General features: G+C 39.2%; 3 protein-coding genes across 5 annotated transcripts in view; 1 reads left to right on the top strand and 2 right to left on the bottom strand.

The window, feature by feature from the left end:
• The first annotated feature begins 299 nt into the window (after positions 1-299).
• Positions 300-19,909, top strand: LOC140921596 (low-density lipoprotein receptor-related protein 2-like). Of its 2 annotated transcripts, XM_073371597.1 has the most exons (18): positions 300-415; positions 951-1,064; positions 6,965-7,099; positions 7,360-7,488; positions 8,316-8,426; positions 8,513-8,641; positions 9,034-9,174; positions 9,257-9,373; positions 10,282-10,371; positions 11,272-11,400; positions 11,682-11,804; positions 12,224-12,349; positions 12,699-12,989; positions 13,427-13,526; positions 14,095-14,486; positions 14,678-14,806; positions 15,202-15,445; positions 15,991-19,909. In XM_073371597.1, exons 1-18 carry the CDS (start codon positions 340-342, stop codon positions 16,196-16,198), a joined length of 2,784 nt encoding a protein of 927 aa, XP_073227698.1. In that variant the 5' UTR covers positions 300-339; the 3' UTR covers positions 16,199-19,909. The 2 variants fall into 2 exon arrangements, with proteins under 2 accessions (XP_073227698.1, XP_073227699.1); XM_073371598.1 differs by lacking the exon at positions 10,282-10,371.
• Positions 19,910-21,374: 1,465 nt separating this feature from the next.
• Positions 21,375-27,473, bottom strand: part of LOC140921598 (uncharacterized) — a 66,634-nt gene continuing 60,535 nt past the window's right edge. The window contains exon 5 of the transcript XR_012164028.1: positions 21,375-21,533. The gene's annotated coding sequence lies outside the window, so the exon portion shown is untranslated. The remainder of the gene's footprint in view (positions 21,534-27,473) is intronic.
• LOC140921595 (uncharacterized) overlaps positions 21,540-27,473 on the bottom strand; it is a 19,930-nt gene continuing 13,996 nt past the window's right edge. For both annotated transcript variants that reach the window (XM_073371595.1, XM_073371596.1), the window contains exons 5-8: positions 26,243-26,607; positions 23,859-24,968; positions 23,069-23,330; positions 21,540-22,214 (exon numbers count right to left, since the gene is read on the bottom strand). In XM_073371595.1, the coding sequence (XP_073227696.1) occupies positions 21,831-22,214; positions 23,069-23,330; positions 23,859-24,968; positions 26,243-26,607 (2,121 nt within the window). In that variant the 3' untranslated portion in view covers positions 21,540-21,830. The remainder of the gene's footprint in view (positions 22,215-23,068; positions 23,331-23,858; positions 24,969-26,242; positions 26,608-27,473) is intronic.

Raw genomic sequence — 27,473 nt, 5'->3', positions numbered from 1 at the left:
CAGACATGAACATATGCCGAACGAAATTCTAGCACTGGCTGACCTTTAAAAACCATTGAAATGGCTTCGAATTCACAGCTGTTCGAAAGTGAAGCGAATTTTTAAATGCAGGGAGAAATGAGAGGGACATTGCTCCCAATTTTTTTTTTTATGACAAATTGAAATGTGTTCCTTCTAGTGTCATCGAGTGTCATCCACGCTCTGTTCACCTGTTCGTGGCGCGCGATGACGTCAAGTGGCGTGATTCTCAGCCGAGTAGCCAGAGGCCGCGCGTCACTGAAAAATATGCAAATTTCACCAAACCACGCTTTTACAATAGAGAGGCAGAAAGGATCAAATATGGTAGTGGGCGCCGGTTCACTTCGCTTCTTCGGAGTCTTATGGATAGTCTTGTTACATCAGACAACGGCCTCAGGTAGGATTTTGAAAACAACACTCTCTGTGGAGTTTTTGAGATAGTTTATGCCAGAGACTTGTTCAAACTTTCAAGTAAAACGTAAGAACTTTTACCGTTTAACGAAGCCACAGCCGGTGGCATACACTTGAACAAAACTTTCGCTTTATAAAGTCTGTTTGTTTGCTTGGCCAGTTTATGGCGGGCAATGAAATGTTAGTTTTCACTAGGATTCGATGTTAAAAATCAACAGCAGTTTTGAAATCGAAGATCTACGTCCAGGGTTTATAGTACATAGCTACTATGAATATTTTACATTGCACGAAGGTTTGAAACCGACGTCGGCGCTCCTCCGAACACACCCCTCGATTTTGTAACACTCCCTAGAGTGTAATTTGAGGCCAAGATAGCACTCTTTTTTCGAAGTCAGATTTAGACTTGCTTTTATCTTTTCATGGAAACTTCATTTTATCCGTTAAAGGGCTAAGAAAAAGCCACAATCCACAACATTCTTTCTTGATAACTACTAATTCTGTACCTGCCCTTACGTTGCTAGGTTTTAACTGCAGTTCAGTGCAGTTTAGATGCGAAAGTCAGCGATGTATTCCGTTGAGTTGGCACTGTGATGGTCAAGATGATTGTGGTGATAACTCAGACGAAAGAGGATGCCGTAAGTTTAATATTTATGCCCTATTTCTTCTTTCTATTTGAATCGAAATTTTGTACTCGACCGCGAATGTGCATTAAGCTCTCTATTGTACATGGGTCGATCGTAGAAGGTTAACCAACGTCCAGCCTTGACTAGTTATAGTGTATTTTTTAATCTTAATTTAAGTCAATTCTTTATCATTTCGATGTGTTGAGAAAATGGCAAGTTTTACTCTAAAGTTGTTTCTTCTTTCCTGTTCCGTGAGGCGATCTAGTAATTTGATATTCAAAATACTAAACATCAACTGAATAGCGCGAATTATCATCAAAGCACATAAGATTTATTGGTCTCTGGTTATATTAATATTGTTCCTCTATTTGCGAGAGACATCGAAAATCATTGATGTAGAAGTTGAGGTATAATCTAGACAAGTTTTATACGAGAATCAATGTGAAAAGTTAACGAACCAATCACGTCTTCGCATCGACTGGCTTAAATAATAGAAATTCTCTCGGGAAATAATTTCCAAGGCCCTCAAAACGTGACTCGCTTTTCGTAAAGTAGCCTTCATAAACTGCAATTGAAATAATTTTCTCCTGTTTTAAAGGAATTATTTTATTGTAATGACTGGTTTTATAACTACACGTTGAAATGTTCGCTACACGTCCGGCCTAACTCGACCGCCATTGTTTAGGGGAAGATCGTAGGTGTGTCGAGATGGCTTTCAATGATTGGCCAGAAATACCTCTTCCGGTAATTTGCATATAACTAAACTACGCAATACCTCTCGTAAAAGAGTTTTTGCGGTTTCTCTAACCTAATTCGCCCAGATAAACGTTGAAAAACTTGAAAAAGTTGTAATTTTCTTGTAATTTCCATAATAATAAAGAAACTTTGAAATTTGATCCGTACAAAAGACCGTGCAGTAAAAACGAAATCGAGCGAAAGTATTGTCTTAATACTGACAATACTGTGATCATTCCTTTCGTTATAATTATCCAGACGTTGGTATATTGTCTGACAGTAAACGTCAAAGTAGTGATTAATGTTGAAGAGCTAAATATTATTTAAAGTAGACCCTCTGATCTGAGAGGGCTCAAAAGTTTGTTTACATTGTAGAGTTTGTTTTGATCGATGTGTTTTGAACCGTCTCGTAGGCAACATTAGGCTTAATTTTCTTTTCTTGTATATATACAATGAAGGAATGTGCAAACGTATACAAAACTGTACAAAAGGAATCCCCTGCGTTTTACAAAAGAATTAACTTAAGGCATATTACAAAACTAATCTCTAGCATTTATCAAAGTGCAACATAAATGTTTATGAACTTAATCTGCATTAGTTTTTAAAATGAAATGAAAAGAAAATCGTTTCTTGTTAATAGTGTGATTAGACACAACAGAGGTCTCAGGAATAGATTTTTCATATGAAATATAGCTTATTGCAGAGAGTGAGCTAATTCTAAATGAATCCTAGCCGTTTGCCAATATGCCCACCTCACATGTTTATCATTAGCATCACGTTTGTTATGCATTCCTAGTCATGTGATATAAAGATTAAATTTAAACCTTGATGTCAACTTGAAATTTACTGTTGATCCTTTTTTGCTGACAAAGCTAAAATTTGTTTGGAACTATAAAATGTCAATGTCCTTAGTTTACATTTAGCATCCTATCAGGGTGCAACGAAAATCCTTTTTACAGCTTGCCCGAACCATTCGGGCAAGCTGAAGCTAGCATTTACTAGCCCAGACATCATTTCAACTAGCCCCAAAAGCTTTCCGACGAGCAGAATTGATTGCACAGTTCTTTTGTTATTTAAATTCCTCAAAATACATCACTTGCCCTTCGGGCAAGTTAAAAACAGAATTCACTAGCCCGATAGCAAAATCTACTCTCTCTGGGCTATCGGACACTACTTTCTTTGCACTCTGCCTATGTACTTTTGTTGCCACATATACTACAAAAACCAAGTTCAACAGGTTTTATTAATACAGGTAACAATTGTGTGTTCGAAACCATATGACATAAGGGGCATTAAAAAATTGGCAAGAAGCATAAAAAGACCCATTAAGCCACTAGTGATAAAAAGCTTATGCTTAGGATGGTTGTACAAGGGTAGTTTCCAGTTTTGAAGTAAAACAAGGGTTCAAAACATAAAAAAAGACAACACTGCAGATAAGAACGAAAAATGTGTTTTCACAAGAGAATGTCGACCATGTCTTCTTGATTGATAAAAAGCTCTTCCAAGCCCTCATAGTGCAAAGATCTCTTGAAAAAGGGTCAGTACTTGCATGATTATACTTCATTTTTTAGTACTTAGCACATACCACATTCGAAGGGTGCACTTCACTAAATTGCCAAGAAAAAAATTGGTACCTCTTTGAAGACAAATTAAAGAACTCTTTTAACAAAAGCAATATGAAACAATTCATTTCATTTCATTCATGATTATTGAGAATGTTAAACACGTTGGACGTGAGGGTCAGGGAGGAAGATAATTGCACCATCATTAGAGATTATAATTTGTCTTGTGCAAATTCTTTTTTATATAGGGTTGTTGGTTGCCTTTTTCAGCTGTGGCACTGCCTAGGTCAGTAGTTTTCACCAGAATTCAAGTTGGTTTGCAGACCTGGAAAAATCACTTCAGTTACATTAACAAAACTCTTGCGAAAATATGTCCCTGGGGTGATGAGAAGATAAACATGCAGGCAACCCAGTCGTTATGTTTTTCTCAACACAGAGCCTGCGAGCAACAAAGTTCATATATAGTATTCAACTTGTGTTTTGTGATAAATTAGGCAATGACACCGTTGTCATTGCCTTAAAACAAAACACCCCAGGAGAGTATAAAGTTCTTTACCAGTGAGGTCATGCGTATTGACACGAGTGATACAATCAGGCAATAATGCACTCATGCAGTTTTAATTAACCAAACTAGAAGGTCAGTGAAGGTTTTAAAAAGCAATAGCCGTGCTACATCGGACTTTAAATCAAAATAACCAAAAGGGGAGACAAAAACAGCGTGATGTGTTGAGGCTAATTTGTTGCATTAGGACATTAGCTAAAGACCCACTAACAGTACCCTGCACACAGAGGTTTCTTTCTACACGACTCACAAACTACGCGAATGACTTCGTAAATGCTAAAAGCCATGCCAGAAAGAAACCTCTGCTCGCAAGGTAGACAAACAGCAGACTCAATTCCAAAAAGCTGAAGACAACGCGAGTTTGTCTTTTAACGCCTAGTGTGCTGCTGATGCTCAGCTAGTTCATGATTTCTTTTTTATTCTATTTTTCCCAGCCCTTTTCGTCTTTTATTGTTTTGACTGAACAGCACTTTGTTGAGGCTGATCGGTATGAAATCGCGTGACAATCTCTAATTAAGGTGTGGCAAAGTATACACTGACGGTAGTTTCAAAATAAGACTACGCAATTTAGATACAAACTGTTGCGTAATATCTTCGTATTAAAACACTGGTTATCAGCTCATCAACAGCTGATTTTCATCTCTAGAAAAACCTTACAGTTAACGTGTATAAAAGACAAAGTTTACTTATTCAGGGATTTGGAATAATGTTTACATTTTTGTGACAAAGGAATGAAATCAAACAAATGAAATGAATACCAAACACGTTTTTTCTATTTATAAGTGCCTGCAGATCGATTTACAAAATCTAAATGTCGGAAATGTTTTCAAAACATCAACATTGTACTTCGTTTCCTGACTACTGGGACTTCATCTGGTGCGCTTGTGCTAGGTTTTTTTTCTCTCTTAATTATTAAGCTAAGCTTTCTGCAGAGACTAACTGACGACCCGAGTCGCGCAACATTCATTTTTCGCTCCCATCGCCGTCTGTCGAACTTTTCACGTGATTAGAAAAATTGTCATGTCATGAAATGATCGGACATTATCCCCATAACCAAAAAAGGATCATTTTTGCTCTTTAATGATAGATGCATATTCTAATAATTCGTCATGGCTGGTGCTGTAACCCCGAGAGTCGATCGGCACACCCTTTTTAGACGGGGGTGAACTTAATTACTTTTAAGGACAACCACTTTCAGATCCACTGTAGTTTAATTGTTAAATAACGTGGGTTAACGTGGAGTTCAATCGTTGGTACCTCGTAGAGGTTCCAAATGTACGCGCACAAAACGATATTCTGGTACTTTTTAGACAGCTTTGTGAATTTTCCTTCTTTGGAAATTTCCCCGCGGTCATATTTTCGGCTGCCTTTTACTTGCGCCTCATACCTACTCTCTGAGAGCCTGGAACAGGCTAGTTATTGATCGACCACTCCTGCCTTTTTATGAGAATATCTCCCCCCGGGAACTGTGCTTTAAAATGGCGTAACGTATTAGTTGTCGGCGATATTGACCACCTGAGTATGGCGCGCCGTTTGTTTCAAAATTATTTTAGGATCGTTTGTTACAAAAATTCAAGAAATTTACATTGGCTATTGAATGGAAAGACAAAGATGTATTTCTTTCAAAATACTGTTAACGAGATTGTGAAAACTTGGCGCTGTGATGTGATAACCTTTCTAAGATATGTTTTTCACAAGAATTTATTTCTGCTGTTTACATGTATGTGCTGATCAGTCGATAAAAGATAAGAAATATGTTATCCTTGGGATTTAAAGTTTGCATTGTTAATTGTGTTTGTAACCCCGTCTTGGTCCAACTCCTCAGAGAGCTTGGTGCGGAATTTGGAGCATGGCCTTTGTGTATCAAGACAGAAGAATGGTCTCTCAAAACAATCTCCATCTGATTAATCCTTTTAAACCAAAGAAATGTTAGGTACTGGTAACTTAAAACATTAGCTCTTAAATGTTGCTGTCACTGAGAACCACGGCGATGTTATTTTGAGAATTCCACGCACGGCGTGAAACGCGGCGACACGCAACAAGTTGAATGGCATGAAAGGCCGCACGAACTTCAGGTCATGATTGAGTGCTTGTTAAAAGTTACTATGTGAATAAATACCTACATAATTTAAAACAAGTCGTATTCACCACAGATGAAAAGTCTGTAAGCTTTGCTTTGGCAGTTAGAACACTGGCTGAACAAAAAGTGGAGTTCGATAGTTCTTCGAAAAGGAAGATAATCACAAAGTCAGTTTTCTATATGAACAACCCCGCTAAATGTGTAAAAACGGCTTACAGCGTCCCTCCACAAGTGAACAAGGTGAATAAATATCTTTCTCCTCAGACGGCAACGGGTTAACGAAAAAATTTGTGTATGCTGCAAAATTAAACACGCTCGCCTTAATAGAAAAGAGGAGAAAGGAATTAATCGTACAAGTGCAAGGACTCAAAAAAGTTTCATCGTTCGGTTAAGCTTACTTCTGGTTTTCGTATGATTTAATCAAATTTTTTTAAAAAAACTGAATTATCAATCTTTCTGAGTTTTAAATTTCTTAATTTTCTCAAACACCTGAACACACCTTCTCCAGTTCGACAAGAATCTTCGCTTTGTGACATAATTTCCCTTAAATCCAGTCTAGTCTTATATATTTTGTGTATATTAACTTTGCGATTTGAGGAGACGTTAGAAGAGTTAAGAATACATAAATAATCGTCAGACTTTGTGGTGACTTGTGTTTCGTTCTCTCTGCCATCTTCTATAACTTTATGGAACTGCAGTTCAAACTTCCGACGGGAGGTCTTCCAAAACCTCCCCCCTCCCTCCCCCGCTCGACCTCCGAGCCTTCTCCTACCGTATATGCCCTTAGCCTGCAGGCGAGGGGAGAAAAGTGTTCCCCTCGCGCGGCCTGTAAAAAAATAAAATAACCGGCACCTGCTACGTAGGCCTAATATGCCCTCAGAGCCATACTCGTCTCTAAACCGGCGGTCTTTTATATTAGCAAAAGAGTTTTGAGACGCTGATGCTTCACCTCTCCTTTTCTTATCCGCTTCAGGCCAACAGGTATGTGATCCAACTGAAGAATTCACGTGCGATAATGGCAAGTGTGTCCCCACCAGCTTTGTCTGTGATGGGGCTGATGATTGCGGAGATGGCAGCGACGAAGCTACTGACAGCGGACCTCGATGTCGTAAGTATTAACATTGCAGCACAGTTGAATAATTGTGATAAAGCACACTCTGTGAAAAGTGGCTGGGTCCTCGTTCGAGCGCTGGCTACCCGACTCTCCTTGAATCAACATGGAAGCTCTCTATCTGCAACTGGCTCACTAGCACTTCCTTCATCAAAAACTGATAAAATGCTCGCATTTAAATCGGCACCTGCTTTTTGGATTTTCTTATCTTTGTTATGAGCTAATTCTTTGCCTGTCGTACTTCTATTTAATTTCAGCACCTGTCGCGCAAACTTGTAGCAGCGGCGACTTCACTTGCGCAAATGGGAATTGTATCGACGCCAGACTAAGATGTGACACTGAGAATGATTGTGGCGACAACAGCGATGAACAGAACTGCGTTATTCGTAAGTATTTTCTACTACACTCGAACCTCTACTAATTATCACCTTTCCACAACGCGGGCCACTTCTCCACAGCGGCCACCTCTGTACAACGGCCACCTCTCTACAATGGCCCCTTTTTTGGCGGACACTCCATACATTGACTCTTGTTTAGAAACTCTCTCTACAACGGCCATCTCTCTACAACTATCACTTTCTTCTGCCCCTTAAGGTGGCTGTTGTGGTTCACCTGTAATAACTGTAACATGTGAAGCCTGCATTGTAAAAAAACGGCGACGCTCGCGACTCGCGGGTACTGAGTACCCGCGAGTGAAGAGGACCCGCGCGCCCATAGATGAAGATCTTTAAGAAGAACTCTCCTTGCTAGTTTTGGTTGCTGGGCCGGTAGCCTGAGAACTGAAGCGCCACCACTGATTTCCAAGGGAAGAACACTGAAGTTCTATACTGATGACGCGTCAGTGCTCCGATTTGGGTAGTGTTACGCTGATTGGATGAAGCGAATTTTCAACCAATCAGAAGCACTACTCAGATAGATCTAGGTAGTGACGCGTCATCAGTGTGGAATTTCTGCGCTCATTTCTCAGACGTCATTTCTCGGGGAAACCACTGGTGGCGTCGCTATTATTGTCGGCTCTTTTCTAAGTTGCTGGGATGAATCGTCATTTTATTGTTTTTGCACTGTGTTTTTTTTTTATATCCGCGCATTTCTTACTGTCTAGGTGAAACACCGACCTTTCTTTTCTTGCGACTCGTTGCGAGTAGCCAGAAACAGTTAATTAAGTCTCTAAATGGCAGTTCAGGTAATTAATTTCATTTTCTTTCTTTTTTAGCCACATGCTCACCTAACGAGTTTCTTTGCCAGAATGGCAGATGTATTCAGTTAGATTTTAAATGCGATCTGGAGGATGACTGTGGCGATCGAAGTGACGAGAAAAATTGCCGTAAGTCTCTGTGATTTTCTTAATTTTCTTTCATTTCATTTTATTAAATGATCGTTAAAATCTTTATTTCTCTTGTACAATTGTAGACCAAGCCACTTGTGATCCTTCCGAGTTCCGCTGCGTGGAGAGTGGGCGCTGTATTCGTGGTCGGTACCGCTGTGATGGAAGGGACGACTGTTTAGATGGGTCAGATGAATTAGGATGCAACTTTACAAGTAAGAATCAATTATGTCGAACAGTTGGCCTGGTGATAATAACATCCGTAGAGAGATTTAGAGTTAACTTTACAGCAAACGGCAAACGTAAATTTGTACCACGTTACCTAGTGTTCCGTTTAGCCCTTTAGGTCCCAAGAGTGACCAACATCAGTTTTCTCCTAACAACATCAGCAGATAACAAGAGTAAAAGTTATGAGAATTACTAAAGTGATAACCAAAGGGAAAACACTTTGATCTTAAACCAAATTCTCTCAACTAATCTTAAAAGAAATGTATAGAGATCAGTTTGGAGAATTTGTGTGTGAATCTTTACTTCTTTCTACATCAAAGTGTGTCCAAGACGGACCACCGTGACCGTCTTCTCATTTTAAATATTTCTTTCTTCATAGCTTCAACAAGACCTACGCCACCCCCACCCAAATGTCGAAGAAACGAATGGCTATGTGCTGATAAGAGGAAGTGTATTCACACCAAATGGATTTGTGACGGAGCGGCAGACTGCAATGACGGAAGTGACGAATCTCGATGTGGTAGGCATCATGCGCACTTATCGCAGTCGAAGAGTATTGCACTGAGTCTCTTGACCTGACATTGGTTGTTGAAAAATTTCAGGAAACGTGGGCTGCACGCCTGAAGAATTCACTTGTGGAAATCAGAGGTGCGTTCCCGCCTCTCAACGTTGCAATGGTAACGATGACTGTGGTGATGAGAGCGATGAAAGAAATTGTCGTAAGTAAAGTTTGCTGAATTGTTACGTAATCTATTGTCACTACATATGACACGAGAGTAGAATGGCTAAACACAGAGTATTTTTTTAAAGTAATAAACAAATATCTCATCCTACGTAAATTTAATGATTAGATATAAAACAAACTTTTTAATCACTCAAATAAACAATACCTAAAACCAATAAAAATAATTTAAACCGTTAATAACGCGTGCTAAATCACGGTACTTTAGCTTAGAGAGTTTCTCCTAATTTAATTTACATCATTGTAGCTTTTTTCTTGGCCGCGGCAAGCGAAAAAAGTTAAAAACGTTTCTCGAGTAAGATCGTAACATCACCATTCATCTATAATGCTGATTTATAACATAACAAGTTAAATTAAATTGACCTATAGACAGTAGCCCATACCGACACATAGCATATCGTCTAACCTTGATCTTACTTAACACTCAGTAATCACAATTATCGACAAAATAGCTACTTGCGGCTACTTTTTTACTGAAATAAACAAATCAACATAGTAATCAAAATTTCAATTTAATTTCAAAACTTATAAGTCGCAAATATCTATATAAATATATTCAAATTCGCCGACTGAATAACTCAAGTTTTGCGTTTGATGTCTTCCATATTATTTGTCGTTCATTTTTTCTTTTTTCATTGCATTTGGTCAATTTGCTAGGCTTTTACTTTCTACTTTTGTAGCTCTCACGAATATGCAAGGTTTTCTTTAACTTACCTCTGTTCTCTATTAATTCATACTAACGCGGGTATTCTATAAGCCTGGACTATTATTTATGCCTCATTTACACTTATTTATTTCTGGGGAGCATGGCTTTGTTTCTTCAATTAATGCTAATTTATTCTGAACTTGTACTAATTTTTCTGGGCTACTGTCTTCAAACCCCAGCTCCAACAACCCCGTCTGTCACAACTACGATCACGATTTCAACAACATTAACGCCGTCGCGGTCGGAGCCAACGCCTCAGAACCATACTCGTAAGTACCGTGCATGCAAATCTACGGAGAAAATTTCTTTTCGATTGAGTGGTAAACTAAGTTCGTTAAATAAATATTAAAGATGCTTTGTAGTGTATGTTGTGTTAAGCAGACTATGGAATGATTTGTAAAAAGTTAACCAAAATAATATTAAAATAATAATAGTTTAAAATAAAGTTAAAACTAGGTTAAACTATGCTAGGTTTTATTAGTTATGGAAAAATAATGTGTCCTGCATTATTAACGTAAGCCTTAATTTAATCAGGGACTTGCCAGACGTAGTCTAGGTACAAAACGTAGTCCCCTGATGTACGAAGTTATCGCCAGCTTAGATAGCTTACGTTACAAAATAAAACTTTGCGTCAAAGCTTTTGTCATCAAAACGTAATTATGAGGACACTAAGAGAGCTTTCTCTCTTGAGGACAGCCCGGCAATACACTGTTTAGTGAATCCCTAGCTTTGGTATGTAGTTGGCTTTCGCTGCTTACAATATCAAACTTCCAATTGCGGCTCGCCACATGTAATGGATTCCGGAATCCGGGAAATTTTTGCTTGGGGAATCCAGAATATGGGAAAATTTCCTTTTGGAATCCGGAATCCGGAAAAATATTTACTTGTGGAATCCTGACTCCTGGGTTTTGGAATCCGGAATCCCACTATCAATTGGAATCCGGAATCCAGAAGCCAAGTTCTACTGACAAATACTGGAATCCAGTAATTGTAATCCGGAATCCACAACGTGGAGTCCAGAATCCAAGACTGTCCTGGATTCCCTTACATGGGGCGATACGACGGCAGTGAGAGAATTGTGGCAGACTGCTGTACTCTCACAAGCCGTAAGAAAACAACTGTCGCAAACCGTTTTAATGATCGGTTCAAAACCGCTTTCTTTCTTTCAGCCACCACGCCCTCCACTTTCTGTAAGCCAGGCCAATTTCGCTGTGGCAGCAGCACCACCTGCATTGATGACAGTAAAGTTTGTGATAAACACCCAGATTGCCCCCACGGGGAGGATGAAACCAAATGCGGTAAGTACAAAGAACTTGGCAACTAGCCGTGAACTTCCCCTCCCCCCTCCCCGTCCCTGGGCCATGAGCGGTAGGGGGGAGGGGATGTGATTGTTGAAGAGGCCACGCAAGAATTCTTTTCAACTCTGGTTAGCATTCTTGCCTTTCCGAGAGTTTAACTTTCGATCGAATCTCGCTTCGAGCCTTTCCCTCTCAGCGCAATACCCTCTCTTCGCCGATATAATCTGAAGATGAATGGATGTAGATCTAAAACATAATGAATTTCTTTCACATGTGTTTAGATATAAACGAATGCGACAGTTTCAACGGCCACTGTCTCCACACCTGTCACGACACGAAGAGTGGGTACTACTGTTCATGTGACGCAGGCTACGAACTGGCCGATGATAAAAGGAGCTGTCAAGGTGAGCGTCTGGAAACTAGCATTCAAGTCCATACCTAAAATGTTTTAGAGACGGTAAGCTGTTATTGATACTGTGACGAGATGGGCATGCAAAAACTGCTGTGTGAAAGCCGCGCTCAAGGTAGTCGAAAAATGTTAAGCCTCCGTCAACTGTATACATGTATCTTCCTTCCTGCGTAAAAGGAAACCGTTCTGGTTGGTGTGTACCAGAGCATAAAAGATCGCTGCATTTTCAGGGAAAACAGCTGTGATGCTTTAACAAACATGCTTGTAATGTAGCTCCAATTAGGAACGCATTACGAGTCCCTAACAACGTCTGAGTAGAAACCTAATTTCTAAGCAATATATATTCTTTTTAGCTTTGTTGTCGTTATCCGCCATGAATGTTGACCATCGATGTCCTCGTTTCTATTTTGCCAGACATTAACGAGTGTGAAATACCGGGAATGTGTAGTCAGGGTTGTTACAACATCAAAGGAAGCTTTAAGTGTTCATGTATTGAAGGTTACGAGTTGGATCCTGATGGCAGAAAATGCCGTGCGAAAGGTATTTGTTAAAATTTCTTTTCTTTTTAACTTATTACAAAGCTACAGTAATTTGTTATTTTACCGACTTTTATTGTAACGTTTGTTCCTGCCTCAATGAAATCCAAAAAAGGTTCAGAGAAAGTGCGTTTCTGTGTGGCTTCAATGGAAGTTTTGTTTCTCGTGCAAGCCAATATGATCCTTATCTTTCCTCTAGATAATTGGAGGTCCACAGCACCTCACTTCTTGAACCTAAAAACAATTAACTACATTGCTTTAATTGCTAAGAAACACTTGATCGTTTATTATACCACTTTAGTGTTGTTTAATGAGTTTCTCTTATTTAAACTTGTCTTAATTTTTACTGTTAGGTCCACGCCCTTCGCTCATCTTCAGCAACCTCCGAAACATTCGTCAAATAAAGACAGATGGTTCGGAATATAAAGATGCTGTAGCGAGACTGAAGAACGCCGTTTCGCTGGACTTTGACTTCATAACGAGCATGATTTACTGGACAGAACAGTCAGAGAAGAAGATACAACGCGCCCGTATCGGTGCAAACACCTCCTCGAAAATTATCAATGTTATGGAACAGGGTTTGGAGCGCTTATCAAAGATTGCAGTGGACTGGGTCGGGAGAAAGATCTACTGGGCCAGTCAAGGTACGCGTTATATTTCGTTAAGCTCACTCTGTTTAGCAATCTGAGTAGCACCGTAGAGGTATTCACAGGTCGAGCTGTAAAAACAGACTGGGTGCGCAAAAGATATAAGCAAGGCCATTAGGACGGAAAACACGACGGGCGCCGGTTGAATGTTGTATGTCGTAGATACATTATGTGTTAAGTGCGTGCCGGCAGAAGTTCCTTACCAACATTTCACTACAGCTGAGCAGTAGCCAACACTCTCCTCTGTTTGGTTTCATTTCATCGTGTATTACTTTATTTTATTTGGATTTATTTCCTCATTATATTTTGTCGAGCAGTCTTTCTCACGTAACTCAACGTATCAGTTAAAGGTATTATTCGTTCCTCGCTATTTGGAACAGAAGGAGAAAATATATCCTTTCACTTAAAAGCTCTGTCTTGTTTGTTCTACTCAGATTCAATCGAAGTGTCAGAGCTAGACGGTTCCTTTCGTCGCACGCTGATCAGAGGCGGTATTGAGAAGCCAAGCTCTCTTGTTCTGGATCCATCTGAAGGGTGAGAGCGTAGACTCTAGACTGGCTGGCTTATATCATACATGTATAATTTTGTTTTTTTCACCTGAAAGTTACGGAGGCTGGACCAGTGGTCGATTAGTTGATCTCGCACTCCGGCGGTGCCTGGTTCAAGTTTCATTCTGACCACTTGCTGAATTTACTCTTGATTGCCCAGAATAGTCTAGATCCTCTTCCACGCGCACTTTTAAACAGCCAACCTGTTGCCTCCTACCGGCTGGCATGGGGTTTATACTATGAACCGTGTCATGTTCTATTTGGATGATTTGTCTTCAGTTGTTTGGGTGGATGCCTGTCAACTAGCTGGATACTAAATTCACTGCTAGTATGCTTTTTGTGACTTTCAACCTTTATATTTTAATGCGGGTCTTACAGAGATAGTCCATGCAGAGGTTTAGAATAAAACCGACTTGTGCAGAGTTATTTGAATAGCCTATTATCTTATGTATCACAATCCGAATCTGAAACTCAACAAACTGAGAAACGTATATGTAATGAAATTTATATATTCATCATTTTAAACTTATATTTGTTATGCTCTGTCCCATAAGGCTTCTCTATTGGACGGACTGGGGAGACCCCGCGAAAATTGAACGCGCAAACATGGACGGCAGCGACCGCAAAATCCTGATCAGCGGTGTCCATCTTGAATGGCCAGTGGATCTAGCGATTGATTATACGACCAGGAAACTTTACTGGATTGATGCTAAACTGAAAGTCATTAAGCACTGTGACTTAGACGGATCAAAAGTCCGTCCAGTGGTGAACCAGGGCATCAAGGATCCATCGGCAGTGACCTTGTTTGAAGATCACATGTACTGGATCGATGAAAAGAAAATCTACAAAGCGAATAAGTTCACAGGGAAGAACGTGACGGTTTTGGTGAAAGACGCTTTTTCGCCCAAGGATCTGCACATTTACCATCCACAGAGACAGCCCCAAGGTAAGAGAAGTGAAGATCGCTTTCAAAACGCTATTAAAACAACTATAAATTAACCATTTGATATTCTGGGTTCATTGTAAACTTAAACGCCAATCATTTGCCAAAAAAAAAGGTTCCAACCATAGGATTTAAGTTGAAATGTGGTAGTGTTAAATGTCATTAACGAAAATCTTATATTTTATTCTTCTCAGCTGTTAATCCTTGTTCCAAGAACAACGGAAATTGCTCTCACCTCTGCCTGCTTTCCAAAGGCAAGAGTTTTAGCTGCAGCTGTCCAAACGGGCTTTATCTTCAAGTGGATGGGAAAACATGTAACCAAAGTAAGTCACTCACTTACTCACAGTATTAGTTTATTGGTTTTCTCTGCCCCGCTTTGTCGCGTTATGGTCATAGCAAACCATAGCCTCGCCACATCTAAGGAAATCAGAAATCTGGGAAATTTTTTGCTGTGGAATCCGAAATCCTGGGCTTTGGAATCCAGAATTCAGCTCAGGGAATCCGGAATCCCGGATTCTAAGTTCCACCGACAACGATTCTAGAATCCAGTACCTGGAATCCGGAACTTTCAGTGTGGAATCCAGAATCCAAGACTGTCTTGGATTCCCTTATATGGGGCGAATAGCCAATCAGATTTGTTAATAACTGTTTTCTCCTCTTTTTACCATACTATAGCCGATTAGATTTGTCACTAACTATTTTCTCCTCTTCCTAATAGCCTCGCCTCCAAATTCAACTGAAAAGTCAGCAGTTAAAGAAACAACAACTCGTCTGTCACCTGTTATTGTGAATAATACATCAAACCCGTCTGTGAACATTGTTGACAAACAGACTGGCTCAGATGAGAGTAAACCAAATTTTGGACTTATCTTTGGAATTCTGGCCGGTGTTTTCGTGGTGATTGTCACTGTATGTGTAGTCTTGGTTGTCATTGCAAGGAAAAAGCGTTCACCACGACTTCAGTAAGTCAATAAAAAGGCCCTCAATACAAATGAGGCTTATTTTTCTTGCAAGGAATTAATAACTTTTGGGAAAAATTTGGAAATCTGTGGAGAAAAAATTGCCGCTTGCTCACAGAACCATTCCTTTTCCTTTAGGGGTTACATCTACACACTCACAACCTATAACCCACCTTGTAGTGTTATTAATAAAGCTGAGTTGCACGGGAAATGTACGATATTGTTCAATAGCTTTCACTTGAATGGTCACAAAGTTTCTTTTGGTTTTCACTCAGGGGCTAAAAAAAGCATTGACACGGGAAAGTACTGCGCATTAGCTTTCATTTGATCTTAGTAAAACGAAAAGAAAAAGGAAACAGGAAGTAAAACGAAAAAAAGAAAAAGGAAACAGGAAGTAAAACGAAAAAAAGAAAAAGGAAACAGGAAGTTCTTCAAAGGAAACAGGAAGTAAAAGGAAACAGGAAGTAAAACGAAAAGAAAAAGGAAACAGGAAGTTCTTCAAATTTTTCCATGACACTTATCTAATACGTTTTCAAATTTGATTTCAGAATTGTATACACCGTTGACAATGAAACAACAAACGACAAAGCAATGATGGTAAACAGCAAGCAAAGCAAGAGGGCGGTTATATTTAAAGGAAATATTAACAGAGACTTTAATAACATCAACTATGATAATCAGGAAACTGAAGAATATGATGAGGATGATGATGAGAGGAGACCAGTTATTCCTTTGTCTGACGGTGACATCGTATAACATGACAGCACGGTCTCTAAAAATTGTGGTCTTTGGTTCGCGATCAACGTGGGTGAAAGAAATTTCCTCTATGGTGAAGGATTTTAATTGTCTAGACCATCACCGTCTGAAGTGGCCTTCCCCGGTCCCCACACCAAGACCCTTCCTTTTAGGGGGGTGCAGCACAAGATAATTCAGTGTGGGTAGGAGATGTTCGTCTTTCCTTCCAATCTCAAGAGATTTTGTCAGTCAAGAAATCTTGATTGAAATGAGTTGAACCCCCACTATCAAAGGAATTCGTGGTAACGTATAAGTTCGACTGCTTAAGTTATAAAACTAACAGTTAAAAGTCTAATTTATCACATTGTGAATATGTGAAGTGGAATAAATTATTTAATTTAATTTATTCACGTTATCAAAAAGTAGACAGAAAATAGTATAGGCTTCATAAAATGCAGGCACTTAATCTGTCTTGGCGATAACACGATGCTGGATGAGTTCAGCTGTTATCGACAAAACGGATGAGTGCAAATCGAGAAGTCGTTGTCATTTGAAATATGAGGCCATTTTAGTGGCCCCCAATAAGCGACCATTATCGCTGGCGAATTGTGTAACAGAAGCTCCAAATTGCTCATGTTGTGGTTCTTTGCTATGTTTATTTTCTTGGTTCAAGAATTATTTTCCTTTGTTGGTTGTGTATTATTAGAATGTAAATTATGAAACTAGTAAAGGAGAGTAATTATTGAACCAAAAACATTGAGTCGCAACAATCAACGGTTACCTCTCACCGTTAAAAGCTTGCATGATTTGTAAGTTATACAAAAATGATTGTGACGCAAATTATTTTTCGTAGTTCCAGTATCCCAATAAAATGGATTGAACGGAAGTGCTTTTATTTTCAAATTTCTGTCATTGACAAATTAGGGCATCAGCGGGCTGTATGTTCGAAATACGATAATTTTTTCTAACGCAGTATATGTACATTTATTTAGTAAGTAATTTGCATTAAACAGAGTGGTTTAATTTTATATAGAGTGTGGATATTATTATGCGACCTAAGAGTGCAGGAATTAGGTATTTGGTATATAGTTTGGTTTTAATGTAATCGTATTGAGTTTGTTATATAAAAACGGTAACTAAGAATATAATCGCATTATTTATTATTTATCCGTTAGTTGCACGAAGTTCATATAAGAGGCACGCCATTTATCCTCTTTAGGTATTTGTTCCATTTGCGTCTAGTTTAGTTTTTTATTAGCACAAACAAAGAAACTTTCAGCGAAAAAAATTGTAAACTAAATCAGAAGATAAAGATATATTATCGGGTCTGGTCTTACCTAGTTTTCTGAGTGTAGAAGTTCAACTTTGTTAAAATTATGAAAAAAAAAAACACAAACAAATTAAATTGAGATTTCCTGGTAAAATGGACGAATACCTTAATTTGTCTATTATATTTACAAGACAAAACGTCGTTCGCTCTAGTTTCACGTCTTCTTTTGAAACTCAAATTAAGAAAAGAGAGATCTCAGCAGTGCTTCTGATTGGTCGTGCTGCGAGGGAAATTCGCTTCGACCAATCAGAATCATCTGGGTAGTGACGCGTTATCGGTATTGAATATTTCCGCGCCGTTTCCTCAGACGCCATTTCGCGGGGAAACCAGTGCTGACGTCGCGGAATACCAGCTGTTTTCTTAGGCTGGTTGTCCCGTTGCGATGTCTGGCTGCTCCAATGATTAGATATGTTGGGTCAAAATTAACTCCAACAAATTTGTAGTTAGAGTTTCGTGCGCTAGCACAATCGCGTACACCGTGTGTATTTGACTAGGTCATCGAGATCGTCAGCTCCATTTTTTGCAATTTATTCACGCTTAACACACTTTTTTCGCATTCCAGTATATCTAGTAAATGAGTGTTTATTAGCCAGTTACGTTATTTTGCACCATTTTTGCTGTTGGTCCTTTATTCCTTGTCTGCGATCCATTCCACCAAAAATTCTGGCAAGTTTGAAAACCAAAACCAAGTCGTGAAAGGTTTTTAGAAAAACTGAAATCGCCTAATTTTTGAAAGCGAAACTTTGAACCAAAATTTCTCCTAAAATAATTGGGTTCAGCGGAAAATTCCAGGAAATTTTGGAAAAATAAGACCAGAAACAAACTGTTCCATTTCAGGCATTGAGCTTTGGAAGTTTCAAAATTGGATATTTTGTGGAGTGGGTCACGCCCTTTCTTTGTTTCTACGCTTTGTGCTGAGAAAAAAGCACCTTTCGTCAACCTGATAAGGCGTGTTTTCAGCGATAATGTTACTTATAAATTTTTTTTTGAAAGTCTCCTATCACCAATATGTCTGTGTTAATATGTTTGGTTGTCAGTCGATAAACAATTTATATTATATAATACGATCGCCCCTGTGATTTGGAGTAATTATATTGGGCAGTTATAAAGCTTGAATTTCTGAATTGTAAATATTAAAACTAAGCTGTAAATAAGAAATAGGTAAATATAATTCCTTGCTTATATATATTTAAAGAGATGTACATCTTTAGACATCAATACCTAGGAAAATTGATGTTTTGTTGTGTAAAACGTTTCTGTTAGAGGGGTCTAATCCTAGGCTGAAATGGGAATTGTGTGGTGAAATATTCCATAGACTTGTAGAGTTTATGATTTGAATGTCCTCCCTTGATCCCGCCATTGAAAATTTGATTAGGTCATAAAACACAAAAACACGTGGTGGAATTCGAGAAACAGTAGTCCCAAACTTATTTGCTGAACATGCATGTTATTTCAACCTGATGTGAGTCGCGAATCTATGTACAGACAAACTTTAATAAATTTACAAATTTATCAATTAAGCATGCTTTATTATTAAGCACATTCCATTGCCAGTAGTTGCATGTTCCTTTTCAGCCTAAAAAGAAACCCGCGATTTAAAAACGTACTTTCCTGTTCAAATGTCAAGAAGAAAACATATTTCGTATTAGCTTGCCTTCAATTATAGTTGTAGCTTTCTGTTGTAGCTCAGTGACGTTTTGTTTTTTTAAAACCTATTAGTCAAATTAAGCTTAACGTTATTGTGTTAGTTGAGTGTTAATTAGACCAATTTCGACAAATGAACATTCGTACTTGGCTCCGAGGCTTGGGAAAATGAAACACGAGAACTCGCTTCCTTCAGTGGAGATTAAGGGATGAATAAAACTTTTTTTTTTCTGTTATTCCTCCAAGTCAAGTATGATAGAGCGGTTTTCATTTGAGTGTCGAAAAGTAATTGGTTTTGCACTTTCTACACGATGCGATTGGCTTAAAAGATTCGCGCCACCTTTTCATCCAATCAGAAGTAAGACCAAAGCCAATTGTGACGCGCTCGCATGCATTTTCCCGCGCTTTGCGTCAGCCACATGTAATTACTTCGAGTTTTGATTGGTTCAATGTATTGTCTGTGTCCTATGTGATTGGCCAGAGTAATTACTTTGGTTTTGGTTTTACGACACTCAAACGAAAACCACTCTATATAATGTATCAAAATTGGTCTAACATGCCACTATGCGATTCCTTTTCGTGAGAGAAATGGCTGTCTTGTTTTCGCGAGGTGGTTAAGAACGCATCACTTTGACTGTGATTAGTGTTATCATTAATAGTTAAATAGAAAATAAGATATACGAATTGAAGCGTCAATTTCCTTTGCTACAGATTGGTTTATAAATAAATATGCAAAAAAAGTTTGTTTTCAAGTAATTTTTGTAAAATGTACGGACATTTTGGGTTGAAAGTTAATCAATTATTTATTTGTTTTATGTATTCATTTTTTTTTGGTTGATCCGGGCTCAGTGTTGGTTTGACGTCGGTTAGTGGCCAGTAAACAAAGTTCGCTGGAGGCCAACTGCGTTCGCCTGACCTATTTTTTGGGGTGAATGTAAATAACGCTTCAAAATACAACCTTTGCCTCACGGCATGTTCTCCTTTTAATTTCGGATTTTTTGCCGATATATCAGAGGTCCTTTGCAGAATATTGGCCAAAAATTCATTCACTCAATTCAGCGGGTTGGACACTGTTTATGGGAAAGTTCCTCGAACGCTGGATTTTTGGGATTGGGCATCTTCAACATCAGATTCCCTACCTCGAGTGGGTGACGTTAACATCAGTTTCCCCGGAGTGGGTGTCAACATCAGATTCCCTCGGGTGGGTGATGTTAACATATCCCCAGGGTGAGTATCGTCAACATTAGATCAGTCCCAAGAGTGGAGGTTGTTAAAATCGGAATCCCAGAGGTGGGGATCGCCAACAGCAGATTCCCCGGTATGGGTGTCCCCAAAATCAGATTCCTTGGGTTGGGTGTCGTCAACATTAGATTTCCTGGGGTGGATATCATCAACATCAGTGACTTGTTCTAGGGCTGCTTCAGTGTCTTACCCGTCAACTTCAAGTTCATAAACGAATAGTTAAAAAATAGTTAATAAATGTTATCTGGAACAGAAGATTCCATTCAAAATTTATTGCCTCGCTAATCAGTTATTGCAAAATCACGGAAATCAATGTAGAGCTGGATTGATTGAAAACAGGAGGCCTTGTTATTGCTCTAAATATAGGAAACAAACAATTTGTCACAGGAGCCTCCATTGTCCTCCTGTTCGTCGTCTTTGAAAAAACACTCATCTATTTTTACAACTCTACTTTTGTAATTGTCTTTATACTACTTAGCTTATTTTCATTAATGAACAACTGTCAGAAAAAGGACAAGACAAAAACTTTCGCTTTAGGTCAATATTTCACAAGAACCTTTTTAAATTCTTTGGAGAAGCTACCAAAAACTAAAATTTTATGCGATCAAGCCAAATTGTGCTTTTAATTCTTGCAGTTTTCTAAAAGGAAAAGAAACATGAAAAACAATCTGAAAAAAAAAACCTAAACAAAACTATCACAATTTACCGCGGGACTGTGCTGGCCCCGCATCAATAATCCTGATGCTGACACAAAAGTCAAGTCAACTCTCACAGCGTTACAAATACGCCATGTTCACAAACTCTGCATGTTCTATAGCTATAACGTTTTTCTTGGTAGTTAACTATTGGAAAGTTGAAGGCTATCAGCCTAAACGTAAATTTTCCCTCGCCATCAAAGTATGCTTGTTTTTATTTGTTTGCCCTGTTAGTGTCTGTTTTTTTCTAGTGGAAACGATTATGACAGATTTCAAAACACCCAACTAGACTAACAGCAACCTATATTTATAGTTTCCACTGATTACCTCGACAACTCATTGATTTCTTGGAGCCATGTCTCAAAAAGTAGATGAAAAAAATTATCGTCAGGAGCTTCAATCTGTTGTTATCTATTGCTTTCCTGAAAGTACTGTTAACAAAAAGCTCTTGTTGACACTGTACAAGAGTAGCTAGTAATAGTAGATAAATTGCTAACTACAACTATCTTTTTCCGAGTTCTGAATATAATGCGTTACCTTGTTCATAGCGTCGGTTACATGCATTAAAATTTATCGAATTTCTATGGGTCTATGAGTGCCTGCCTCTTCTGAGATTGACAGAAGAGAAACCTTGCCTCTTACGAATTTTTGAATCCTTCTTTTGTCGCTTCTTGAATTTTGTCACAAAGCTCCGACAAAAGCTAGCTTATCACTTTATCCTACAACGGCTCAGGCATTAGTATCAGTCCCCGACTATTCTTTGGTTACATTCTCTGGCTGTGGGGCGTTTCTCTGGATTACTGTCCCAACACTCTCTCATCAGCTTGCACCAGAAGGATGGAGGCTTCTTGCAGCCCTGCCTGTCCACTGGACGGTTTCCTTTATCGACCCAATCAAAGTAATCTTGAAGTGTTGTTGCTGCAACGTTAACAAAGACTCTCTGTCCGTACCACATCTCCCACATTAACAGCCCCAGACTGTAGATGTCTGCCTTGGTGTTGTACACTTGAGAATGAAACACTTCCGGTGCCATATAAACAGGTGTTCCCGCATAGGTACCGGTGATGTCTATTTCTGCTTTCGCCAGGCCTACGTCTGCAATCTTCACTGTATTTTCGTCAGTCAGCTTTAATGGGTCAAGGAATATAAACTTTTAGAAGAGCGCACTAACTATGCTTTTTTCTTTATTTCTCTGAGACGCCGTTTACACGCAGACTCGCACCCAGTCGCTATTTAAGTGTTTTTTGGGGTGAGAGAAGATTGGGGGGATTACCCCGTGCGCGCCTCAACCTAATCCCCAATCTTCTCTCACCCGAAAAAACACTTAAATAGCGACTGGGTACGAGTCTGGTTTACACGCGTCCGGACAAATTTTTAAAGGACGAATTTTCACCTGTGCAACCCGTATTATAAGGGACGTTTTGTCTTTATACCGAAAGTTTTAGGAGACCTTTTTTAACAATAATCGCAATACTTTGGTATTAAAGTGTGAATAACCCAACCTCCGAATATCGTAGTTAAGCTATTACAAAACCTCCGAATATTTTAGACGTATGGAACGGTTATCCAGAAATCTTTAGCTTTTCTCAAGTTTTAGAAATTTCTAGGCAATATTTTCTCCTTCGAATAGCTATTTTACAGAAAAAAGTCGCTGGGTGCCTCTGAGAGAGTAAAGGAGGAAAACCTCTGTTGCTCAACCAAACGTTAAGGTCACGTTTCACACTATCACGAGCTTATGATTTGTAGCCTGTGAACAGGCTTTCTCACAGGCTAATGAGTTGCGTCTGACCTGTCGACACTTTATTTCAAACTAATAACTTGGGTTTGTAAGGGCTTTTATGCAAAATTATTGCAATACACGATGTTTCTGAGCAACATTGAATCACAGACGCCCCTTCTCCAATTTTTTTTCTGAGGGGAGGGGGCGGCTATACACAGGCCAGAAACTTATCTATGCATTTATTGTTGTACGATTATTACCAATATGTTTTCCAGCTTGAGGTCCCGGTGTGCAACTCCCTTCGCATGCATAAAAGCCAAACCATCGGTGATCTCTTTTGCACAACGGCATACGTCTTTGAAGACAGCGGGGTTTTCAGATTTGCCAGGAACTGACTCTGGACCACTAAAGATGTGGGTCTTTAAGTTTCCTTTGCACTTTTCCATGACCAAAGCCGTTTTTGAAGTTCCTTTGTCCAGTAATATGCCATAAAACTTCACAATGTGAGGGTGGTTTAGCACTCTAATTAACAGAAAAGAAGATTGATAATTATAAATTAATTAATTTATTATTATTATTATTATTATTAATATTAATACCACATGTTGCCAGTTATTTGGCCCTTCGGTATATCGATTTTCCACTGTAGTTTATCATTGACGTCACTCATTACTGACAGCGGGAATATCAACAAAAATTATCCACGACTGACGTCACGTAGGATAGTGGCGCGGCAGCCTAGCTGTTGCGAGAGATCACCGACAGCCGCTGTAGAAGAATCGAAAAAAGAGCCGAATTACTAAACTTTCACGGACTCAAAGTGATAGCAAAAATACACAAAAATAACACTAGTCGGACAATAGATTTCAACTGTTTTTCGAGGAAAATCTGCAAGGAAACTTGAACATATTATCAAAACAACAACACACACAAAAAAAAAACAAAAACTGATACTGCCGAAGAACATGCATATGACAGGCAAGTGACTGTGCTTAAAAAAAAGTTTATAAGTGGAGGTATGTTCCGGACTAGTGAGTGTACAATCATTACCTCAAATTTTTTATCTCCTCCATGATTTCTTTTGCATTTGCGGCATCAAGCGCCTCATTCCACACCTTCAATGCTACTGTTGTTACCCCTCCATCTCTTCTCATCGTTCCTTGGTAAACGGCACCGAATGCTCCACGGCCAAGGCAGGAAGATGCTTCTTCTTTCCACTCCAGTTCCTTGCCATCGACTTTTACAGCACAAACTTCGCTTAAGCCAAATTCTGCCAGTTGATCCCTGTGCTGTTTTACCTCATCGAACACAGACTGATAGCGAGCCGATCGTTTACTGAGTTGCTCATAAAGTTGCCTGTCCGCCTCAAGCAGCTCTTGCAGACGAGCTTCCATTCTATCAAGATAGAGCTTGGCATCCTTTAATTTGTCTTCCACAAACGGTTTAAGCTTCTTTTTTAAACTATCAGCGAGAATATCTTTAGCCACGTCTTTTAATAAATCTTTGTACAAGATTTTTACAACATTTGAAGCCAAATCGTTAACGCTTTTCATCGCTTTCATTACCCTGAAATTTCGAACGTTATTAATCCAGTTCGCGACGCCTAAAGCAACATTCTTTATGTTCCAAAAGGCTTTCTGCAAAAATGAAAGTTGAATTCTAAAGGCTACCTTGTTTGGATTGCTGCAGTCGTCATCTGCGGCTTCGTTTTGAACATTCTGTAATTTGAATTCGATATTATAAAAGTAATCTTGAAACTGCTCCATGAGGAAAGTACAAGTAGTTGAAAACACTTTGTTTTCCTCCTCCCATTGATCTACAATTTCTAGAAAACGGCTGGACAAAGCGGCGTTTACATTCTCTTCAACTTCCTTCCAGGACCCATCCTCATCTGGAGCCTCTTCTTTGGACCACTTTGTAAAGCGTTTCTTTATGTCGTCTGACAAGAGATGTTGCGAGAGTTGATGCACAACGCCGTTAACTTGTTCGCTGAACAATTCGCGGAGGTCTTTTCTGGCTTTCCCTTGATCATTTTCAATTACCTCTAAGCGGTTAAAAATTTTGCCCAGTCTTTCCTTGATTTCCTCGGGGCTCTTTGAAGCGTTTACCACAAACACTTTTGCTTGAATGAAAATCCTCGAAAGAAGTTTGTAAAGCCATCTATAACAAAAAATATTGCAGTCTTGATTCAGAAAAATTGGGGCCAGAAATCATTTTCGCAAAACCTTTATCTTTTACGTTCTTTCTCAAAATTTCAACAAATTGAAATTATGTCACTTCCTAAAACACATATTCAATGTCTGTAAAAATCCTTCGGTTCAAGAGGATAGATATAGACTTAAAAAGTCAAGAAAAAAAGAAGATAACTACTCTTGGTACGGCACTATTCTTTTTATAATAGCTTTTGATCTATTTAAACATATGAGTCATAAAAGTTGTCGTCAGCCGGGATGGTGTGGTTTGACGCGGACTAGTTTTTGAAGGTGTTACTTTCCAGTTGTTTCAGCTAGTACCTTAGCCTCAGCTGTTAGCCTGCAGGAAGTGAACTCATACTGACTGTTATCTCTAAGGGACGGACCATTTGAAAACTTATGGGGGGGGGGGGGGGGGCGGGCGAAGTACAAAAAAAAAATTCGCGCAAGGGAAAATTTGATTTAAAAAAGTTCTTGCACGCCAATTAACCCTAAGAAATATTCATGCAAAGGCCTGAAAAAAATTCATACAAGGAATTTGATAACGAAAAAAAATTCCTGCGGCTCGAAAATTCCCCTCCCCCCCCTCATAACTTTTCACCCTAATAACCGTATAAGAGGTCTGTAGTTTGCACACTATACAAAGAGCAATGCACATTTCTTCGACACCAAAAGGGAAGCGCGGAGAAGTCGAAGAAACAAAGCGAATGCAGATGGTATTGTGAGAGAACAGCTATTTCCAGTGTTGAAGGCTTAAGCACTAGCCGTGCCAAGTGTGACATGAAATACCTTTCGGAATTCAGAATTAGTCAACGTCAAACCTCTACCAAACCATAACTTCTACTCTCTTCTCCCATCCCCCCAGCCCCCGGGCCCTTCCCCTTCTCACAACAACAAAAAAATCGCATTTGTGAATCCGCGGATGTAATCAATCCTGTAAAATATTCGAAAATTTACACCTGGTACACACGTGTTAGCCTACGAACAGCAGACGTATATCCGGTCGTCGCTTCTCACGACCGGAAATGCGCCTGCTGTTCGTAGGCTACACACTAGCCTCCCCCGTAGGCGTTTTTAGGTGTCCGTTCCTCTGATTTGAAAACCAATATTTCATTTGTGTTTGAGCACTAAACGGAAACTCCTGTGTACAAAAATGGTGCACAATTCTTCCTTGCCCTTAAATATTTTGTGACATTAAATGTTTTCCAGTTAGGTGGACAAAACATGCATAATAAAGCTTACTCCCAATGAAGTTCCAGCTTTGCTTCTATACTCTGCAAGACCAATGACCTCAATCCTTCCATTAAAGAGGAAAATTCTTTGGAGACAACACCAAGGCTTTGAGCATCACTAGCTTTCGTGGTTGACATGTAAATGATCTGTGAATCGGGATCAACACCAGGCCAGACCCTTTTGAGTTTCTCTATAACTTCATTCTTAACGAGTTGCACATCTTTCTCCGGGACGGAGTCCCATTTGTTGCACACAAACAAAGCACACTTGGATAACAGACGTTCCTGTATATCAAGCGATGAACCACCATCCTCCTTTCCTTCTCCTGGCACCTCGATTGACACATCCCTCGCGCTTTGGAGCAGTTTTACAAGCTGCGAGTAAAAATTAACGTTGACACGATAACTTAGTTTCATTATTACGTAGCAAAAGACCACAACAAGAGGGTAAGAGTCAGTTTGGGGCGCGAACGTTTGTACCGTATTAGCATCGTTGAAATAGGCGGAGAGGTTCAAAGGAAAATTGGAGTTACACCGAAGATGGAGGTCGATCTAGGCGTGGCTCAGGCTTGACGTGGCCCCTAAGAATACCTTTCTCAAACATACAACCAAATAGGAGAAGTACAGACCTCGTAAAAATATTGGCATTCCATGATGAACACCCTAAGTGATACTGAAATCTGCAATTAATTTGCACCCTTAAATGAGACGACGACCATCCCCGCTCATATATGAGAGTTTCCCTCGGGACATTTGACCTTGATGCCCTTAATCCCTGTACGCGCTTAATCTTGAATTTAATTTTTGGTTTGTCATAATATTTGATGATTCCTCACAATATTCTTGTTGTTTTGTTGTTGTTGGCTTTGTTCAACTGTATACATGCAGTAGCAATTGGACCATCGATAAATCCAGACCTGCATCATATACATATTCTTTTGCTTACTATAACTTGAAAGCAACGCTTCAACTTAGCCGTTTGCTGTTAACTGATTTAGCTATTACCAGCTCTAAGTGAATTAATTGGCTATTTCTAAAGAAAATATGGTACTGACTGAGTTTAACAAAACTTAAGATGTTTTTATTTTTTTGGAGAATACAATAGAAGATTCTAGAATAGTTATTTTACAGAATAATTGCCCCGTTTCCGCTTATATCTAATAGTTAATACTCTTAGCTTTGATTAGGCCTGCTCCGATTGTGCTCGGCAACTTTTGACGTTTGAAGCAATTGTTGCGGTT

This window comes from Porites lutea, chromosome 12, assembly GCF_958299795.1.
Source record: "Porites lutea chromosome 12, jaPorLute2.1, whole genome shotgun sequence".
Classification (NCBI taxonomy): Eukaryota; Metazoa; Cnidaria; class Anthozoa; order Scleractinia; family Poritidae; genus Porites; species Porites lutea.
The sequence above is the reverse complement of the archived record's forward strand: the minus strand, read 5'-3'. Positions and strand labels throughout refer to the sequence as shown.